Source organism: Falco cherrug, chromosome 1, assembly GCF_023634085.1.
Source record: "Falco cherrug isolate bFalChe1 chromosome 1, bFalChe1.pri, whole genome shotgun sequence".
Classification (NCBI taxonomy): Eukaryota; Metazoa; Chordata; class Aves; order Falconiformes; family Falconidae; genus Falco; species Falco cherrug.
This window is the reverse complement of record NC_073697.1, coordinates 18,001,005-18,022,232: the sequence shown is the minus strand read 5'-3', so window position 1 is coordinate 18,022,232 and position 21,228 is coordinate 18,001,005. Positions and strand designations below refer to the sequence as shown.

The 21,228-nt window shown below is 43.9% G+C and overlaps 1 protein-coding gene across 4 annotated transcripts in view; it reads left to right on the top strand.

The window, feature by feature from the left end:
• The window catches only part of AFF1 (ALF transcription elongation factor 1), a 99,020-nt gene that overhangs the window by 12,909 nt on the left and 64,883 nt on the right, over positions 1–21,228 (top strand). For all 4 annotated transcript variants that reach the window (XM_055701005.1, XM_027813031.2, XM_055701018.1 and 1 more), the window contains exon 2: positions 21,047–21,167. In XM_055701005.1, the coding sequence (XP_055556980.1) occupies positions 21,047–21,167 (121 nt within the window). The remainder of the gene's footprint in view (positions 1–21,046; positions 21,168–21,228) is intronic.

Genomic DNA, 21,228 nt, shown 5'->3' with positions numbered 1-21,228 from the left:
CCCCGCAACGATGCAGGAAGCTGTCTGGTTGGAAGCAGGTTGTTCAAGAGGCTTACCACAGTTGACACTGGATGTAGCTCTAGACAGAGTCAAGGAAAATGCAGCAGCCTACATGGAAGAATTTAAAACCTCCTCCAGAAGTTTGACGCAGTGGTTACTGCAAGGCATCTGCTCCGTCCCTCAGAGAGCATGGCACAGACCTCCTGCCTCGGGCTCAGGGCGATGAATAAGTGTCATTGGGAACATGTGTGGGAGGGCAGGGGATGAGGAACCCTAGGGAGAGGCAGTGCTGATTCATTCTCCTTCCAAACCATCTGTTGTCACTGTGGCATTGAGGACAGGGACTCGGGGGCCATTGGTTGTTGCCATGAAAATCCTCCTAAGGGCAGAGGCTCTGATGGGTTTTATCGGGGAGGGTGATGTGTCCCTGGAAGATGTCGTGAGTCACTGCTGAGTGGATAAAATGCTGCATATAGCTGGTGAATATCCTCCTGTGTACTTCGGTAGTAATTTTCCAGCCTTGGTCACAAGCGTGGCACAAAATCACTGTCATTATTGTCTGGACAGATGTGACTTCCTTCCAGAGTGGTAACTTCCCCAGACAGAAGGATAGCCAGTTGAGAACAGTCTTGAAAAGATACTAGTCCCCTAGAAGATTAAAACTGGAAACAAAATGATACAGAGTCTGGAAACCGATAAAATAGAAGAGCTATAATGTAATTAACAAGTGCTTTGACTAGTTGCCTTTTACCAGTTGACTGTCAGGTTTTGCTCCTTGAGGAAGGAAAGAAAAGTTGCTGTGATATGACCCTATGCTCTCATAGGTGAGAGAGACAGGCATATTGTTAATACAACTAAAGTTCAGCTTCCTCTGTAATTTCCGTTTGCAGGAGTTGAATCTAATGTCTGTTCACTCTCTGTGCTTCCTGCCAAGGTCTGAGGAAGAGCATCTTCCTCGTTTGTCATAGGCTTCACTGGTACTGACCCTTTCCAAGGGCTGAACCTGTGTGCACGTGACAAGGCAGTGTGCCTTTCACCAGTAACCTCCAGTTCTCACAGGCTTAACATGGATTGGGCAGAGGGCAAGGACTTGGGAAAGAGAAGCAGAGCAATGCTCTACAAAAAGGAGAAAGGAAGGGGGGAAACCGCAAACCAAACAAAAAAGAAATGTGGTTGGTGTGTGAGGGGAACTACCCACAGACACTGCAAACATACTTTGTTACCTAGTTTTTTTGGTGGTAAATGTATTGACTGAGGCTGCACAAACGTGGGAGACGTCTGAATAGCTGAATTCCTACACTCTGCCTGCGTACTGAAATGTGAGGGACAGAAGTGATCGCTCTTTACAGAAATAAAACCTCCATAACATTTCTTACTCTGCTCTTAGAGGCACGAGCAACCAAGTTGTGTTTACGAAGGGAACTCATCCTGTGCCTAGGTAGGTGTCTAGCTGGTGACTTCCCAGTTTCACCCAGACTCCTGGAAGGCAGTCAGCTTCTTCACTGCTTACACCATGCTGGCCCATCTGTGTTCACGCTGCCTGTCCTCTCCCTGGGTTTAGGACCTGGCGCGGGAGGATGGTTTCTCTGTTGACCCACGAGCACTGCCTGCCCTTCCTAGGCTGCTTCGCAGGGACTCTGCCTGATGGACATCTGCTTCTGAGACTCCTGTGGTTACATTGCGTTTGTTGCTCAATTGCTTAACAAAGTGCTTTTAATGGAAACGTAAAACCGGATAGAAATACAAAGCCTAATGGAATAATCTCCTAATTGCAGTGCTGTAAATGATTATTCAGCACATGATTACTGTACTTGCAGGGGGGACAGTGGGGAGGAAAGATTATTGAATGAAAGACAGTAAACACTTCAGCTGCTAAGAATGATGATTTATTGCCAATCTGAGCGTCAGGCTAAGCAGGGCAAATAAACTGACAATAGTAAGTGCTTTTGGAGGTAGAAATTGCCTCATTCAGGGTATTCACTGTGTGGGACACGTAAATTCTACCAGGATAAATGCACAAAGAGAGATTAATTAATAGTGGCGAGATACTCATGCATGCACTGTCCTTAGGCAACCCAGAAAAAGTATTAATCAGCACATTGCCCAATTATTGGCAGATAGCTCCTGGTATGTAGTAGTTTGCCATTTCAGCTAGAAAATGCATTGTCCCTCTGCCTCCCTGTAAAAATCATTGCTTTTGCTGTGTTACGTGGTTCACAAAAAGTACCTCATGCTTTTAAGCAGCAAAAGAGCTGTGCTCGAAGGTACATTGATGTTATCATTTTTTAGTATTGCTGCAAGCCTTTCAAGATACATCAGTCCTTGCAGAAGCTGTGTCCGTCTTTCAGGTATCTCACCTAGGTTAGGTGGCAGCAGGTAAAATATAGATTAGCTTGGTATTAAGCTGGCAGTTGATTTGGTGTTTAGCTGCGTGCTCTCCAGAGCAGAGCATAGTTATCAGGGAATATGTGCTGCAAGAGCACACGGTGGTCAGGGAGGCAAGGTAAGTGTTTTGGAAGTGGCCTTGCTGGTTCCCGCTGGCAGTCCTCTTTCCCACAGTTCACTGCGTGGTTTCCCTGTGCTGTCAGAGAACTAGGGTGCCTGACTTCACCTGCTTGCAAAAGCCCATCTGTGGCTTGAGCTTTTCTTTGCATGCTTAAGACATCCCCCATATCTGTTAGACTGACTTTGGTTTTCCTCTGCACGCGCAGACGAAGTGCCATGCCTGCACCAAGCAAGTTGGAGAGATTTCCAGTGTTTGCAGTGGGTCTTGGCCCTGCCAAACCCATGCTGCTATCCCGTGGGAACTGGAGCTAGCTGTTGCTTTTGATCTGAGCCAGAGTGTGATGTTCCCACTGCCTGCACACAAGTGCTGCTAACAATGGTAAAGCTGAGCAGCTTGCTGTTTCTCATCTTGAAGGAAAGATAGGAGCTTTTCAAATAGGTGTTCGCCTGATGCGAGGAAAATTTTCTTTTTTTACATTGTAAAATTAGAAAGGTGTTGAATAAATGTGTTCAGAATTGAAGGGACAAAGTATTTGTAGCTTTCGTTATTTTCTTAAAGGAGTAGCTTTTTTGTAGCTGCTAAAAGTAATGACTTGTGTAAAATGTAAATATTTTGTAACAGCTGGAAAAAGGAAAGATAAGATACTTCAGAGTGTACTTTCAAGCGGCATGTGCGTTGCAACGTGCATTAGGCATGCATCGGTACCTGCCTAATGCACCGTGTCATGGATTATTGCTCTTGCATAGTCTGAAGGCTTTCCAAGTCCTTTTGAACGACAATGAGATGCTTTGTTATATAGACATCAGGCTAATGATTTGAATGCAGTTTGAAACTCCAGTGTAGAGAGGTACTCTGATACTGAGCATGTGCGCCTCTTAATAAAATTGAACAACGGTTACAAATCGTAGGAAAATTAGCAGGTGCTTCTGTGTGTGGATGGAAAAATTAGGAAATACTTCTGAAACAATTATAGTCTGGCAAGAGACTGCAGGAAAGATGTTTAAATAAGCTTTTCAGCATATAAACAGATCTTTTGTACAAACAGTGCTAATCTCTTTCTGTTCCTACTTAGTCCTTGCTATGCAGATAAGACTTGTCCAACCTGTTACTCAGTACATGCTGTTATGTAAGTGGAAAACTCAAAAGAATAGGAAACCTTTTCATTCATGCATGATTTGTTTACTGCTAATTCGTGTGAAAGTGTGAAAGAATTTAGGTCTTTAATATTCTTTATTGTTTTTTCTTACTCTCAAATTAGTTACGGTACTGTCCTGTTTGTAGCACATGAGGTCTGATTTAGTTAATTGTTTGGGAAGGATTTTACACAGAGAATGTGTTTCACAAATAATACTGTAGATTTGCTCGTGTGCTTAATAGGTTGCAGGGGGTGAAAGATGCAGGAGGCAGAATTGTATACAACCCTATTTCTGAGACAGTTTCAAATGCTCATGTTTGTAAGTTTTTTTGCTTTTGTTATGCTTTACAGCAAATTGAACTGCTGATAGTTTGATGTGCAGTTTAAACAACTTCAGGTTTGCAGTTATGAAAGAAACAAATGCGGAACTGATGTTACGTTTCATTTTATGTTGGGCTTTATTTGCCTTAAGCTGTAGGGCTTCAGGAGTACCTGTTAGCCCACAGCTGGGATGGTAGCAGAGGGTAGAAAGGAGGACCCTTCCGACTGTGCAGGAAACATGAGGTGAAACACTCTTAGGCTTTGCAAACTGGCAGCATTTAGGAAAGGCTGGGTGAAGTCAGGCCTTTGAAAAACATAGAACTTTTTTTGGAAGTGTTTACAGGAAAATGGTACGGATGGCTCTGCTGCCTCAAGAGGGGAATTGACAAAAAATAAGTAAGATGTATGTGCCTGTATTTGCATGTCATGCAAAGCAAGACAAAGTAATGCTGAAACTGGTGCTCTGCCTGCATGGCACGGTGTACGAGTGTGCAGGGGTGCTTTATGGAGAAATGGTGCTGGAGCTGAGCTGCCTGTGAGGTGAGGCTGCGATGCGCTGTGTGGCAAGAGGTCTGTGATGTGGCACCTGTGGACCGCATGGCCGTGCAGGTGATGGGCTTAGAGCTGGACAAGGTCAGCTGATAGCAGGCTTCCACGGAAAACTGGTGACGTGTTCACTTGGCTAGATGTACAGGGATGTTAGCTATGATGAGGAGTGTTATGTGAAAAGGGGTTTAAAGTGCAGAGACATGAAGAAGCTGCTCACTAAATGTTTCTTTTTTACTGTGTCTCTTGTTAAAAATCTTCTTTGGTGTAGTAGAGAAGGATAATGGGTTGATTTTTTTTGTTTGTTTGTTTTAAATAGAATTTAGGAAGCCAGTTCTAGAAAATAGGTGAAAAAAAGGCACGTCCACTAAAATAATTTTATTGTAGTCTTAAAGTAGAAAATCTATTGAATATTTGACGACTTGCACCTGCAGTAAACATTTATGTATACTCAAAGAACTGAGATAGAAAAACAGATTGTGAGGCTTGAATCCTTATTTAACTAGCAAAATGACTTCACATAGAAAATGAAGCATTTGTTTTTTTCTGAATGTAATAGCTGATATAATCTAGACTTTTTTTTTTTACTTAGCTGTAACCTACTTTTTTCTTAAGACCTTTTCACAGAACGGTCAGGGTTGTAACCTCTAGAGATTACCTAGTCCAACCCCCTGCTAAAGCAGGCTCACCTAGAGCGGTTGCACAGAACCACATCCAGGCGGGTTTTGAATGTCTCCAGAGAAGGACACTCCACAGCCTCTCTGGGCAGCCTGTGCCAGGGTTCTGCCACCCTCAGAATAAAGGAAGTTTTTCCTGATATTCAGATGGAACCTCCTGTGGGGCAGTTCGTGCCCGTTGCCCCTTGTCCTGTCACAGGGCACCACTGAAAAGAGCCTGGCCCCATCCTCTTGGCACTCGCCCTTAAGATATTTATATGCATTGGTAAGATCCCCTCTCAGTCTCCTCCAGGCTGAACAGGCCCAGCTCCCTCAGCCTGTCCTCACCTGGCAGATGTTCCAGGCCCCTCATCATCTTTGTAGCCCTCTGCAGGTTCTCTCCAGCAGTTCCCTGTGCTGGTGCGTGGGGCTGTGCCCACCAGGGGCAGGACCCTACACCTGCCTGTGTTGAGCTTCACCAGGTCCCTCCCTGCCCAGCTCTCCAGCCTGCCCAGCTCCCCCTGAATGGCAGTGCAGCCCGCTGGGGTATCAGCCGCTCCTTCCAGCTCAGTATCACGGGCAAACTCGCTGAGGGGACACTGTGCCTTCACCCAGGTCACCAGTGAATAAGCTGAACGGGACTGGGCCCAGCACTGAGCCCTGGGGAACAGGGTGAGCAGCCGCCTGGCTACAGCCCTCCAGCTGGGCTCTGCGCCGCTGGTCACAGCCCTCTGAGCTCTGCCATCAGCCACTTCTCAGCCCACCTCGCTGTCCGCTCATCCAGTTCACACTGCCTGAGCTTACTGTCATGGGAGACAGTGCCAAAAGCCTTGCTGAGGTCAAGGCAGACAGCACCCACCACTGAGAGAACTTAGGTAGTTCTTTGAAAGGCTTATCGTTTTTATGGGGACCCTGGGGAAACAGTAACTGGGTTGGGGGGGACACTGTTGGGCTTTACTGAGGACTGCTGGGTCAGGAGTAAAATGTGTGGACAGTTGGTGTGCAGAAACAGTAGGTCTAAGCCATCATGGTTTCATTTCCTATGATCACTAAGTAGAAATATGCGTGTGAATCAAAATCTCGTAATTGTGTGAAAAAATAAGTTAAAATAGGTATGGGAAATAAATAATAAAGGCAAAAAACCATTTTTCTTCATCCCTTACTTGATTATTTGGCTCTTTCTCAACCAGTACTAGTTTGCTCAGCCTTTCTACCTAATCTCTCAGATCTCCAAGATTTGCCAGTAAAAGACATTCTGTCGGAGCCTATTTTAAAGAAATAGAAACCTGACTTCATTTTTACATTATATTTTTTGTATATCGCTACTGTGAATGCACGGTTCTCTTGCTGCCTTTAAACCTATTACCAATAAATTGATTGTACTGATCAACAATAACAACAAAAAGCATATTTCAAGGCAAAAATGAATGAAAGGTAGGATAGGTTTTATATAGGGTAGAACATAGATTTTTACCCTATGCGTTTTCCCAGGCAAACCTGGAACGTCAGATCCAGGCCTCCCGGAGACAAGCTGTTGAGCTGGCATAGCTCTCTGCTGAAACCCAAGATAACAAGAAATGAAAGCAATACATAAGGACAAAAGCCAGAGCCAATGCATCTCTTTCTAAAACAGGTTGTTTTCAATGAGCCAATCTCATTTTCTCTTCCCAGGTAAAAGACTGTTTGCCTCTTTCAGAGAGGACAGAGAAAGACATAAAAGCAGGAACAAGTTTGTTCGGAGGTGCTGGATTTCTGTTGCTGAGAGGAGGAATTCAGAGGTGGATGGGGATGGTAGATTTCAGGCAGCCCTTGACTGAAGAAATCCCTCAGACTGATTAGGCAGCAGCTGATAACCACTTCTGTATTCAACTACGCTTTATCAGCATTAGAAACAGTGATATTTTGGTGGTGGTGGGTGAGTTGATAAAACGTCACAGCTCTGACTTCTGCATTTCTGCTGGGGAACACCTTGCTGTGCATGCAACAGAAGACCGTCCCTGCCCTTGAAAGCCTTGCTGCTTACCGCATAGTACATACCCTGTTCCCCCGCTCATATAACTGACTTACAGAGCCGTAACAGAAAGATTGGGCTTAGAGGTAGTAGCTGAAGCCATGCACTGAAGTGCAGGGTGCTAGAAGATCCAGCTGGGTTTAACAAAATTTGAGTTTTGGCACCCTTCCACGGATTTTACTTCAGCCACATCATTTTCCTGAGCTCGGGTTTGTAAGCTAATGCCTGAGTTAGATTGATTTGTCTCGGGCTGGGAGAAGTGCATGAATGTTTTTATGGTGAATGGTATGTAGATTAATCGAGAGGGAGAAACGTTGTGGGAGGGGATAATGCTGCAGGGCAGCCCAGTCCTGAGTGGTAAGAGTTGTAAGGTGGATAGCAGGTGGTGTGGACCTGGGGGTCTCATGGGTGTACTCGCCTTGATTTTTCAGATAGCCCTCATACTGTCTGAACACCGTTTTACCCGAACAAATTGCCACTGTGCTGCTCTAACGTGGCCGCATTTTGGTTCATTTCTATGTTCTTAATTCATGGCAGTGCTAAGTGCTTTACCTCTGTTTTCATCAAGGGGAACCCCCCACGCATGCTGCAGCAAGCTCTCGTTCTGCAGAGGCAGGGTAAGTACCACTGAAATAGTTAAACAGCAGCTGATGCACAGTAGCTGTTACCCTGCTGCCAGCATGTCTGCACTTGCCCTGTGGCAAGTCAGGAATAATAGAAGGTTGCTTTTTGTTGATGGGAGACTGTATGACCGCATTTGACTTAAAAATCCATAAAAAATGTGAAACAGTCACTTCTGAGAAGTTTTATCTCGATCTTGTGTTCAGGATGGGTTTGCATGTGAAGTGACTGATTTTAAAGCTGGACTCTGGCTACTGGAAGATTTACCTTAACTGCAGGAAGCTTTTAACAAAATCAGACTGTAGGCAGTAATGCTTAAGTAGATGACTGGTTACTTTTTCAGCCTGTACTGTGACAGCAGTTCTCTTGCAGCACTGGGTTACTACCTTACATCTGTGATTACTTAAACACACGCTTTCCCTAGTAAGATTTGATCCTAGGTCACTTCCTTTTAAAGTTATTTTGCATCTATGTTGTATTGAAATGTTTGGACTGGGTGAAGCAAGATCAGCCCTGGTCAGCTCTGGGAACTGACTGCACGGTGTGTGGATGTGTTTTTCAACTGTCTCTGTCTTTCTCCTCCTTATCTGAGGAAATCAAAATGAAAGTACATCATTAGAGATAACTTCTCCCTTGCCCATTAACACTTTTTTTTTTGGTTGGATTTCTCAATGTCTGGCATACCACTGGAAAAAGAAACCCTGGAGCAAATTCTGACAGACGGACGTCTCCCTCTCTTTTTTTTCCTCTCTTGTTTCCTTATTTCCTCACGTAATTTTTTCATTAATTCTGTAGAAGTGTGCATGACACTGTGTGAGGGCTTTGTGGCAATTCTTTTTCATGTGTGATATTTGGTAGAAGCCTGGGCTTTGATCTGGAAATGTGTCACAGTTCTTACGTGGGAAGCTCTGCCAACTCTAGGAAGTCAGGTAAAAATGTGTTCATCTTTATGGGTGTAACTGCTAGTAAGGCTGCTGTCCTAGTGTGCGTGGCACTTGGTAGATGAAAACACAAAAAAGGAATAGCCGTTTTTTTTTGTGGTAAGGGTGACTCATAGGCTTTTAGGGATATCTTTCCATAGCTATTGATAATAAGTTGCTCGTAGATGGGAAAAGCTTGCTACTGGGGTGTAGTTTTATATGAGACGTCATTGTATGTGTGTATGAAGCGTTTGATTAGAAATGGCCTATCAACAGTATTTAAAATGTGAAGTTGGCTGCACCTTCTGTATAAAAGTCCTTTTTTTGCACTAATTTTTCATAGAACTTTCTTGAAGGAAAAAAACATAAACTGAATTCAACAAAAACAAAAAACAGACAATGTCAACTCAGGGAACATGCTTTTCAGGATAGGAGAAGGGAAAGAAGAAGAATGTAAGGATATAAAGCCATCCATCATGTATGTGCTCCTCTGTAAACTAAACAAACCTATTGAGCAATGTCTTTCACCTGCTTGTCCACTTAACATCAGAATCTGGCTGGTTCTTAGGCAATCCAGCTGGATTTTTAAGCAGCATTGTTGTATGTGGAGAGTGGTGAGTTACTGCACAAAGTAAGTCTGTGTATAGCAATTTCCAAGATGTTTACAGCCATCAGGTATGTCAGTGAAAATTTCTGTTCTGCTCATGTGAAGAGCATTTTGTGGCCTTGAACCATTTTGTAATCGGTTCAGCCGCCCTTAACTTGACTCAGCGGGGCAGCTGGTATCAGGGTGGTGTGAATGCAGATGCTCTAGGCTGTGTTGTGCAGCGTAGCCATTCTCATTGGAAAATAAGCTAACATGGAAGGAGTTTGCCTCAGCACAAGCATCCAAGAAGATAACATCCAAGGCTTGTCAGAATGGCTCTTAGGCTAATGCAAGAAGATGCCAAGACAAATCGAGAAGAATGGTAAATGAAAACTCAAAGCATGATGCTGCAGTCACTGTGACGATGGGTGGTGGTTCATGAAGGCTTCTAGGAGTCTTCCTTTCTAAATACCTTATGAACTGGCATGCTGAAGCAGGTTGGGGGCAGGGGGATAGTGCTTAGAAATGGTTTGAGTGTGGGACTACGTGAAAGAAGACAAGTAGAATGGAGTGGGATATAAAAATGTGAATTAGATGCACGATTGCTGTGGCGGCAGCAAGAGGGACGGAGCGGCTGGCCTTTGAAATCTGGTTTTCCTGTGCTTTGACGGTGTATGTTTTCTGTCTGAGCTAAACTTCCAAGCAGACCCAAAGTTTGCATTCTGGTAGAAAGGCTACACCCCATGTGTTTGTTGATAGTGCCAAGGCCTTGTATTTACTTCCAGCAGCCTTTGATCTAGGAAGGCATGATGTAAGTACCTTTGAAGGGTGAATGTCTCTTCTGTTTGTGTGATCATTTCCTCAGACCTTTTTGCAGACAGGTCTTGGGGTGATCGTGGGTGACTCAGGGTCCCCTCCCTGTTAGAGCAGGATCTGCTCAGCAGGGAATGCTGTTTCTCCAAACAGACCGATTCTCAGACAAAGCCAGGATGTAAAACACTCTTAAGAGATCTGGGTATGCATTTCTCAAAGTGCCAGCAGGGCTTTTACCAGATCGGTCTTGGGTCTGAGTGTGCACTGTGGGAGCGCTGCTGGCAGCACTCAGGTCTATGTGAAAATGTTTGCTCAGCTCTGCGACGGGGGAGCGTAACTGTGTTAGTGGCAGACTGAAGTCTCCCATTTTGATAAAAAGAGTGAAGTTCAGAATAACTCGTTCTTCACTGTCACCTCTGCAAAGTAACACCAGTCATTTGGGTGCATGTCTGTCTGCATCCTGAGCAGGCTAATGTTTTCATCCTTGCTGATGAAGCGAGAAGAGACATGGATGGGCCTCTCTTTCCTGCAAAAGCTGGTCATGTGTAAGCTCAGTCCTGTCACAGTTGGATCACCACAACCAAGGCCAGGCTGAATGAGGCTTTGAGCAATCTGGTCTAGTGAAAGATGTCCCTGCCCATGGCAGGGGGAGTGAATCTAGGTGATTTTAAGGTCCCTTCCATCCCAAATGGTTCTATGAACCAAGGCTGCTCGGTGTGCAGCTGCGAGGGTGCTCTTGGGATAGTCCCATAACTGGGTCTCATCCTAGGCTGCACATCTGGAGCTGCTCTATCAGTGCTGCAGCCAAGGCACCAGCAGCTTTGTCTGAACCTTTTTGTGCATACTCAGTTACTGAAATGGCACTCAAGTTGCAGATCTTTACTTACCTACCCAAAAAGACATACATGCCTTCAGGGCTGAAAGGCAGGCAGACCAGTTACTGGGCTTGGGGAAATCCTGAGCTGTGTGCCTGATGAATTAGGCTTTTGTATACAGAGCACCTTGTCTCTTAAGAGGCAAAGCGGTCAGGATTTTTCATCGGTCAGGATTTTTCATCGCACATACCTGGTGATTTAAATTTTTCACATTTCCTCCTTTGCCTGCCACATCCAGATCAAACAAAGCCTTAAATTCATCATGGTTCCAAAGCCTTGGCTGCTCTGCTTGTAATTACACATCACACATCCACACCTTCTTAGAAGTCGTCCTAGTGTATTTGCATTTAGATGGAGAATGACAACTTTTGTGTTCCCCAGCTAACTTATAATTAACACCGTTTTTGACAGCGTTCTATTAACATCAGCATGCATAGGGTGATGTTGAAAGCCTGGCTTTCTTCAGAGGCATCTGAAGCAATCATCATTCTGCAGCATCATGAGTGGAGAGACTGCCTTTTGGTTTGTTCTGGTGCTTTGACTATGGCAACATAGTTCAGGGCTGTTGCTGAAGATGATTAAGGGAAGACTGTAGAAGCTGCAGTAATTGTCACATTTTCCTAAATTTTCCGAGTTGTTGCTGTATGTTAAGCGAGGCTGGCCCTCAGCGTGAGCTCCTGTGTTTTGTTGGGAGCATCTTTCTGCTGGCAGGCTGACTGTTTGCGTGCTGCGTTCTGGCCTCGGGGATTTACCGCTTTGGGGAGGGTGTCATTTGTTTGTGATACATATCCATCATGAGGCTTTTCTGCCTCTTGCAATCCAAAGCTTTCTGCTTGTAGGGTAAACGGTGTGTCTGTGGAGACTGAGGAATGGTCAGCTCGGGTGTGAGAGCTCTTCTCGCTGTGGAGGGCAGGAGGAACAGGATGCTCTGCTGCTTAAGGGAGCACTGTAGCTTGGAGCACTCCTGTTGGAAGCATTTTAGGCCGGACGGTGCCATGCTATCAAAAAAAAAAAAGGTATCCAGGGCCTGTCTAGTGCAATACTGCTACGGTGGGTTTCATTTACAACTAAATAAAAATTAGATTTTAAACATTTCATTGCATGAGGGAAAATCCAAGTCAGAAGCCGTTCATTTGTTTGCCTTTTTTGAGTAGGCAGAGAAGACATTGTTACCATCAGTAATTGGCATCTTGACACAAATCTTTCTCCTCTTTTGAGCCTTTAGTGGTGTGTAGAGTGTAGGCTGAGAAATACTGCTCCAAATCCTGGGGTGTGTTTTTAAGTGCATAGCCATTTGATGATTTGGAGTTTTTAGGCTCGACTCTGTGTTTGTCATGTTTGCAGAACATCTTGAGAGTTCACAATTCCTGATAAAGTCACTGGGCACTGCAGGGGCTCAGCTCTTCACAGGAAACATTCAGGCTTATTCCTGGGAACTACTTGATGAAGAAAGGGGCTATTGATGCCAGAAGGAAGCAAAAGCCTTTTAATGGCCGAGTAATGCATATATTTTTTAATTTAGCAACAGCAATAGGAAACAAATGAGAATTTGAACCCGAAGATTACTGTGTAAGAGGCAGAGCGAGAAGATGCTTAATGTTACATAGGTAGAACTGATTTTTTTTTTTCTGGCAAAAGCCAAGTTAGTTTCTGCTTTAGCAAACTGGTGGTTCCCTGCTGCCTGTTACAACATCCCAGCTGTTCTCCACTTCAGTGTTTTGGTGTAACCTAGAGGGCTGTGTATTCAGAACATAGGAAGAAATGTATTCAGCATTGCTTTTTTGAAGGAAAAGCGGTTCATTCATCCTTTTGAAGGAAAGCTTCCAGCCGTACTGGATTTTCTTGGAACTTTATTTTTGTTCAGAAATATTTGCAGGTAGGTTTCTTACCGTCATCATAGAAGTACGGATGGGCTGTGAGGTATTGATCTCTTGCTCGGTGGTTCTAATGCTGGCTGTTGTAGTTAGTAAACAGGGCTGGATAAACTTGAAAAAAAAAATGCATTCCAACTCGTATTTCTCCAGTGTAAAGATACGTATTTTTTTGGAAAGCATGTACCAAAGCTGGTTGATGATGATGCAGAAAATAATTGACTAACTGTACCATCTGTTGCGCCTCTACCATATGTTTTCCTCTTTATCATTTGTTTCTGTTCAAACCATGTATGTTCTGTGAAATAGTGTTTGATGTGAAACAGAACTTTAAAATATCCAGCAAGTTACAATTTGATGATATTTCCATAAAGGAAAGGAAGCCAAGGTTAGGGCGAGCCATTTTTGATGCTGTTTGGTATTAAATGTAATGTCATCCTTTCATCTGCTTGCCTTACAGTCACGGTCAGGCAAGCTACTTCGGTGATACAAGCTGAGAGCTGAGCACATCTGGGATGCTCGGTAACTTTCTGTGCCCTGTGTTTATCCATGTTTCTTTTCAAGCTGATGGGCTGATGAATGAAACTGCATTTTTAATCTTTGTAGATGTGATCCTGGCTGTATAAATCGGTGGTGATTCTTCTATGGAGACTTGCAGGGTAGCACAGCTGAAGTGCTGCAGCGAGCCTGTTCCAGTGAATCTGTGTGGTTTCTGTTTAATCTTTTTTTGGGGGTGATGTGTCTTGTGTTGAGATTAAACAAGAATATGTCTCAGTCTTGAGAAATGATCATCAGCAGCTTCTCATGATTTTTTTTTTTTTTAAGTCCATTTTAATGACAAAACAGCTTCAATAAATCTGTGATTTCCTGCAGTTGTACTGAAAGGAAATGTTCTCTCTGAAGTGTTTCGAAGGAAGAGGTTCTGTGTGTTCAGAGGGAAGTGAGCATCCTCATTCTGTGTTTGCTTTAGCCTTTCTCTACCCTCCCTCACTGCTGTTGAGTTAATTCCTTTTGGGAGCCAGCAACAGATCTTATTACAACTAAAACTAAAGCAGACTTCTATTTTAATTTCATTTTCATTTGGAGAACACACAGGACAGGAGGAGAAGCAGAATTCCTTCTTGCACCATCTATTTTTTGAAAATGCTGTCATGGGCTGGATTGTCACATATCAGCATTTGGAACTCTGTAGTAAGGATTGTCACGTCACCGAGTGTGGCTTCAGATCACGTTGGTATTTTCATGGTTTCTGTTACAGACCCAAGCCTGGATGATGTCATGAGTCAGGGTGTATGCTTGGATGAACTTAGCCCTGTTACTGGAGCCGGTGGGCTGTCTTCTCCAGCTTGTGCTGCTTTGAGCATAGGAGTATTTTACTCTTTCGGTGTGTAGCAAAGCGTGATTGGGTTTTGTTTGTGGGTTTTGGTTTTGTTTTTTTTTTTTGGGGGGGGGGGGCAGGGGGGATTTCTGTGTGTGTTTACTTTTTGTGGAGCATGTTTGAAGATCAAAACTGACCTAACGTTTCAGGGTGAGCATTCAGTCTCATCAGACTGTTTGAACATAATGGGGTGTTTGGGTTTTCCTGATGACATGTCAAGTGTAGCCCAGCTGCAGAAAGTGCAACACTGTTTTTAATTCTCAAATTTGGAACTGTTTCCCCTCTGAAGATGGATGTGGTGGGACCATGGAGACCCCCTGCTCCTTGTGCTTGACATGCTAATGCCAAATTTCACAAAGCATTTCCACAACAGTAAGGAAGAGCTTGGAGGTGGTTTTGAGGTTGGTGGTCAGTTTTTTGGTTTTTTTGAGTGCCCATTCTAGGAAAATCTTAATATGAAAGCTCATCTGGAGAGGTACCTGAAGAACTGGAGCTGGGGTTCTCCCTGCAGCTTTGGCCATAGCAAGGTTAGAGCTCTGTCATGCATGGGACGGTTTGCTGGAGACTGGCAGGCGGCTGCGCTGCGCGGGTTTCCTCTGGTGGCGCCTGGCTGGCCATGGAGACCTCCTTCCTCTCCTCTTGGCATGGGGCCACACAGGGACTGAGCTGATGGTGGCTCTCGGATGCTTTCTGCCTGCCTTCCTTAACGCTGACTTTGGGGAAACTGGGCGGCCTTAAGGTCAACAGCATAGCCCAGGTTTTGAAAAGCTTTAAAGAGCATCTCAACAAATACCCCTAAATGGCCAGGACAGACACGATGTCTCCTCAGGTGTTGGGACCAGGGTAGCTACAGGCTTATATTTAAAAAGTGGAAGTTTTAGCAGACAGCAGATGCTTCTGCTCTCAATTAGGAATGCAGTCTAGTGCAATGCAATTTACTTATTTTTAAATAAAAGCCCCGCAGTATGAGGCGAGGCAGCGTGCACGGGAAGTGTATGCCTCCATGATAAAATACACGAATTAAAATGAGTTTTAGCTGTTGTCTTGAAGTAGTTTAAGGGCTCGCCTGTAACTTAGAGAAGGGGGGGCTGGTGCTCTCAACTGCATGATCAAGTCATGCAGCCACTCAGTGTTTATTCCCTCATCCTTCTGCTTTTAAGATGTGCTTCTTTCTGCACGCTAAAGTTGGAGGGAGACTGGGAACAAAAATTGGTTGGGTCCGTTGCAGAAGGAGAGGCAGAGGGTGGATGGTGTTCCTGAACAGCCAAGTGGAGGGGGATGATGGCTGGGCTGAAGGGGTGGCCGGCAGCCTGGGCCACTTGCCACTGTGACAGTACAAAGAGGTCTGCAGTGGCAGCAGCGCATGGCTAACCTCGCTGAGCAGTGCCCCGTCATCTCATACGTGTGAGAGCACCCATGCCCGCCTTGCTGTCCGGGAGCAGGCATGTTTGTCATCTTTTCAACCTGCAGGAGCTGGCATTATTACAAAAAGGCAGTGTCCCTTCCCCTCCCCTCCGGCCCTCCTCTCTTCATACACTCTTTAAAAAGAATTTATTGCTGGGAAGAGAGCTTGGGGTCAGTGAAGGTTCAGGGAAAGAAAGAGGCCTTTAGAGGTATTACAGCTGCTGTTTCTGCAGCAAGCAGGGTGTGAGATGTTTAGTGTTGCAATACATGTAGGAAAGATAGCTGCTTCTCGTTGTGTCATTGTTGCAAGAGATACAAGTTACAGTTGTTTAGGGGTTTTCCTTTTGCTTGAATGTAATCAGAATCTCTGAGCAAGATGGCTTGATTGCTCTGAACTTGGATGCTCGCCAGCCTAGAAATAGAAGGATATCCGTAATCCACATGGATGTAGCACAGTGTTTTAGTAGAAAACAATTTGCAGGGTCATAATATGTAGCTTGGGTTAGTTTTTTGGTTTTGTTTTTGGTTTTTTTTGTTTGGTTGGTTGTTTTGTTTTTTGGGGTTTTTTTGGGGGGTGTTAGTGGGTTGGTTTTGGATGTGTGGTTTTTTTTTATTGCTGGTGTTAGTTTTTAAACTACTTGCAAGTTATGGGCTTCTTTTGTTCAAAGTTAAGATTTAATGAGACTTTTGCAGCAAGGCATAATATAAAACAAGAACCCTGGTCAGCCAGTGCTGACAGCAGATTTTTATCCTGGGAGAACAAATAAAAATAGCCCACAAGGTTTCCCCCAGTCCTTCACACATATCACTGATGTTCTGCCTGCTTCCTTTCCAGTGAATTTTGCTCATGTGCACATACATGTTCTGTTTTGTCTTCATTATTAAGACGATGTTATTGTTAAGAGTTTGTGATAAAGAGGATGAAATATATGAGTAGCAATATTGTGCTAATGGTTTGATTTATGATTAGAATTTATGAACTCATATTTTTAATATTTGAGGACTGGTGTTTTTGGGGTGTGGTGGGTTTTTGTTTTGAGGCGGTGGGGTTTTTTTGGGTTGTGTTTGGTTTTTTTGGGGGGGTTTGGTTGGGGTGTTTTGTGGTTTTTTTTTTTTTGTTTAAGTGCAGCAGCTGAACCTTGTGAACTGTTATATAGTGTTTCAAATGATGACTTCCCCTCATTTTACGGGAGGCTTGCTCATGTGTGCCCAAGGTCAGGCCTGTTTTGCATGACTGAAGAATGCACTCTCATTACCCAGCACAAAGTCCGTTGAAACAGCTGAGAATTTTTTTGCCTGTTTCAGTGGGCTTTGGCTCACCCTCCTGCTCTGCAAGTTGAAATAACTGCACAAAACCTCTTGGTCAGAATTTCCGCTTGTTTGTTTCGCAGCAGAGTCTCACTGTGGAGTGATTCAGCCTCTCAGTGCTCTTCCAGCCAGGGAGATACACATGTGGTTATGCAGATATTTGTGGATCATCACTAATGCTTTTCAGCCTGGGTTTACTACTGATAGTGGCATGCTGGTTTGTATTTTCCTGCAAGAATGGTAATTAGAATAGTTTATGGCTCCAGCCCTTTTTACCTAGCAACAGGAAAAAACCTGTTAATAGTAAGTCCTGTTCTGTATAGGTTTATAAACAAAGGGAGAACATGTGTGATCATGTGAACATGTGGATCCCCATTGAATCCCCACATCAGCCACCTGGCGTGTGGAAATTATACCCAGCTTGGTAACTGGATCCATCTAATACGGTATTGTGTGTATTTTTTGTTGGTTTAAGAAAGTTGCTCTGCGTTATCTCCTTTCTAATAAATGTTACGTGAAGAAGCTGACCAGGGGAGCAAATTTTAGATTATTGTTGGAAACTCAACAAGCAGAGAGTAGTGAGGTCATTACAAGATAGGATGCTTGACTCTGGCAGTGTGTGGAGGTGGTTTGAGTCTTCAGTGCTTTATAGGAATGGCCACTGCTATAATAGTGCACCTGCAGAAATCTGAAGTATTCAAATACTATTGCATGTGCCTTCTTACTAAATAATAATGCAGGTTATAAAGTGGTATGGTATGGTCCAGGAGAGATGTTAAGAGTTTTTGAAAGGTAACTGAGATTGTTAGGGAGGTTGGGAATGGGTCTGTGAGAAGTTACTCTTTTAGTCCTGACAGCATTCCCCAAAAGACTTGTATTCAGCCTCATGGCTTTTATGTCTTTCTCTGTCCTCTCTGAAAGAGGCAAACAGTCTTTTACCTGGGAAGAGAAAATGAGATTGGCTCATTGAAAACAACCTGTTTTAGAAAGAGATGCATTGGCTCTGGCTTTTGTCCTTATGTATTGCTTTCATTTCTTGTTATCTTGGGTTTCAGCAGAGAGCTATGCCAGCTCAACAGCTTGTCTCCGGGAGGCCTGGATCTGACGTGTGCCGCAGCAAGCTGCGAGTTGCAGTAGCAAAATCTATTTTGGGGCAAGCAAGCACTATTTTTCTGTGTGCTGTGTACTCCAGCCAACACCATGAGTAGTTTAATAAGTACTAAGGAGAAAACAAACAAAACCAAGTATGTATATTTAATGCTGCAGTTGTACTAAAAAGTACAGCATAGGTCTGAGTGCTTGCCGTTCGTGGTGTGGATCAAGGCAGAAATAGTAACAGGGCAGGCCGAGATTTCAGCAGTGTTGTGCAGACCAAAAGGTGTACATGTATCAAAAGGCACAAAGCGGGAGAAGGAGCTTTGCTCTCTTTAGCGCTGCTGTTGTACTTGTAAAAAATACATCCTCTTTCTGTCTTTTAATTTCCTGGATGTCCTTTTGTCTATCAGATGATGAAAATTATGGCTTAAGAACTGACCAGGGAAAACATGACTAGGAAAACAGCTGATGCTCAAGGAGGAGTTAAAACTAACTTAAAATTGTCCTTTTATACCTTCAGCATCACACTGAGCCTAACAATAATATTCAGAAACATAGTTGGTGGTAGCTTCAAAAGGAAAAAGTCAGGGTGGGTGGGGGAGAGCTGGAGCTGAGCGCCTGGTTGCAGTAAGAGCCTTGATTAGTCCAAACACATTGTAAGTGCTCATTGCAAGAAAGCTGTATATTTTAAGCGAAGAGAGTAACTACAGGGCACAGAGGCTGTGAAATTGCAAGAAGTGAGGACTTGCCACCGAGGGCTGTGGTTTTGTTCCTTTGCCTTCCCCACTGTGTTAGCTTGATGGCTTGTGCAGCCATGGGGGAAATGGACTGGGGACCAGTGGGTGAAGAGGAGCCAATTGATAAAAGTTACATCATTGTCCCTGGGGGGGGACGGGGGACGACGACACAAGTTTGTTCTACAGCTGGTGTCAGTACTGACACTGGGTCATGGCATCACAGATTGGGAAAGAGGAGGTTTCAGAGGCGTCCTTTGTGCTAAAAGCCAGCATCGTAGCTGTTAAAACCATTTTCTGTGGGTTTTTTCATGCTTGGTGTTAAGGGAATTTCTTTGAAGTTCATATAAAGGATATTTGCAGAATCATTTTTAATTTCCTGCAGTGTTTAGGAAATTCAGTAAAAACTTTCCAGATAACTTGAACAGATAAGTTTAAAAAATGCTGTCAACTTGAAATGCATTCACTTAGGCAGAACACTGGCACAGGTTGCCCAGAGCAGCTGTGGGTGCCCCTCCCTGGCAGTGTTCAAGGCCAGGCTGGATGGGGCTTGAAGGTGTCCCTGCCCATGACAGCAGGGTTGGAATTAGGTGATCTTCAAGGTCCCTTCCAACCCAGACTGTTCTGTGATGCTATGATACAGTTTCAAGCAGTAGATGTAGCCAGGATCGCTTCTTGTTTGCTTTATAATTCTTCCCAATCTTTTGTCTTCTGCAGTTGATACCTCCCATAGGTGACTGCACACAGCTTTTCTGGCACATGCAGGGCAACTGACCAACTAACTGATTATAGATATGAAATTGCTCACATGCAAAATGATATCAGATGCACAGAGGAAATGTGTCTGTTGGATATTGTTTGTAACAGAAGGATGGTGTATATTTACTGAATCAGTGATCTGTGATTATTTTATTTCTAAAATTCTTTGCATTGTTTGCAGAAGTGGGATACATAGTGCTTACTGGAAACTTCTGTTTTGCTATGTTTGGAAAGTTTAGCCCTAACAAAGTTGGAAACTATTTAAAATGTGCATAGTCTAACCCCTGAATATGTTTTTCTGTCTCGGTGGCACAACTACATCCTTGCCGCAGTTCTATGTATGGAAATTTGCCATCAGACAGCATCGTTTTCCAGAGTTCACATTGAGACAGGAAACCGCCTCTGCAGTAGTCAGACCTCTTGGTTAACTGTTACGGCAAAGCCAGTCTTCTGACTCTCCTTTAAGGATGGTCAGGCTTTCAGTAGATGAGTCTTGGTGTGGTATTTGAGAAATGTCACTGGTGGGGAAGACAAAGCTCTTCCCTTCCAAACTGGGATACTTGAGAATTTCAGCGTACTAAGGAGAGTATATGAATTGCGTGTATGCAGTGGGCTGCAGTAGAGTAGAAATAGGAGAGAAAAACCTTCATCCACATAGTATGCCTGGATGCTTTTTTCCCCCAAAGATCCATAAATACTAGAGCAATAGATTCCCTTATTTTGCAGTAGTATTTCACAGAGGAGGTGTAGTTTAAAGGTTCTGGTTTTCCATGAAGTCATCCTGCTGTGCGTGTGTCACGGTTTTATTGTTGTTTTGGTGGGGCTGGTGGAATTGAGCACACACATATGTGGTTGAGGAGGAACAGGGTGATTTGACCTGGTGTCTTCCAAATTTTTGGGACCTTCTCTTTAAACACATTTATGTGATTGCTTTAAATGCAACTACATGGTTTGTCAGGTAAGCAGCTTTCCAAATGTCACTTTAAAGCAGAGAGTAAAGTTTTTAATCCTGTTGATAAAGTAGGCAAAGTTCAATCTCTGAAAGTGGAAGCACCTTCAAAATGGCTGATATTTTTTTTTTTTTTCACTCTCAAGTGAAGAGTCAGGGCAGAAATCTGGAGGAGAACAAGAATGGTAGTCTTCACATTGATCATTGCAACTGGATTTGCCAGCTCATGCACTTATCGCCCACATTGACTTGTTATCAATTTGTGTTTCACAATTAAATGGATAGTTTTTCCCTTCCCACCCTTACCGATGCATTGTATCAGAAGTAGAAATCACTCAGAAGGTTGCATGCTGTACCTCATATATTCCATTACTATGCAGTAGGGCAAATACTTGGCATAACTAACTTTTCAGCTATAACCACTCTGTGGATTTCAAAATTACTTTCACACTGGACACATACTGTTGTATGAAAACACATGTTTCTGCACAAAGTAGATGCCTGTTGATAACACTGGTATAAAGTGTTAACCATCCTTTCTTTCTCTCTTTCCTAAAGCTTGTACAACGAGGACAGAAACTTGCAGCGTATTCGAGAGAGAGAGAGGCGGAATCAGGAGGCTCTCCAGGAGAAAGACCAGAGCCCTGAGAAGGCTCCCCTCTTTGCAGAACCCTACAAGGTAATGGTAAAGGGAGGGTGTGGTGGAGGAAAAGGTGGAAGGAGGGTTGGGGTGGAGGAGG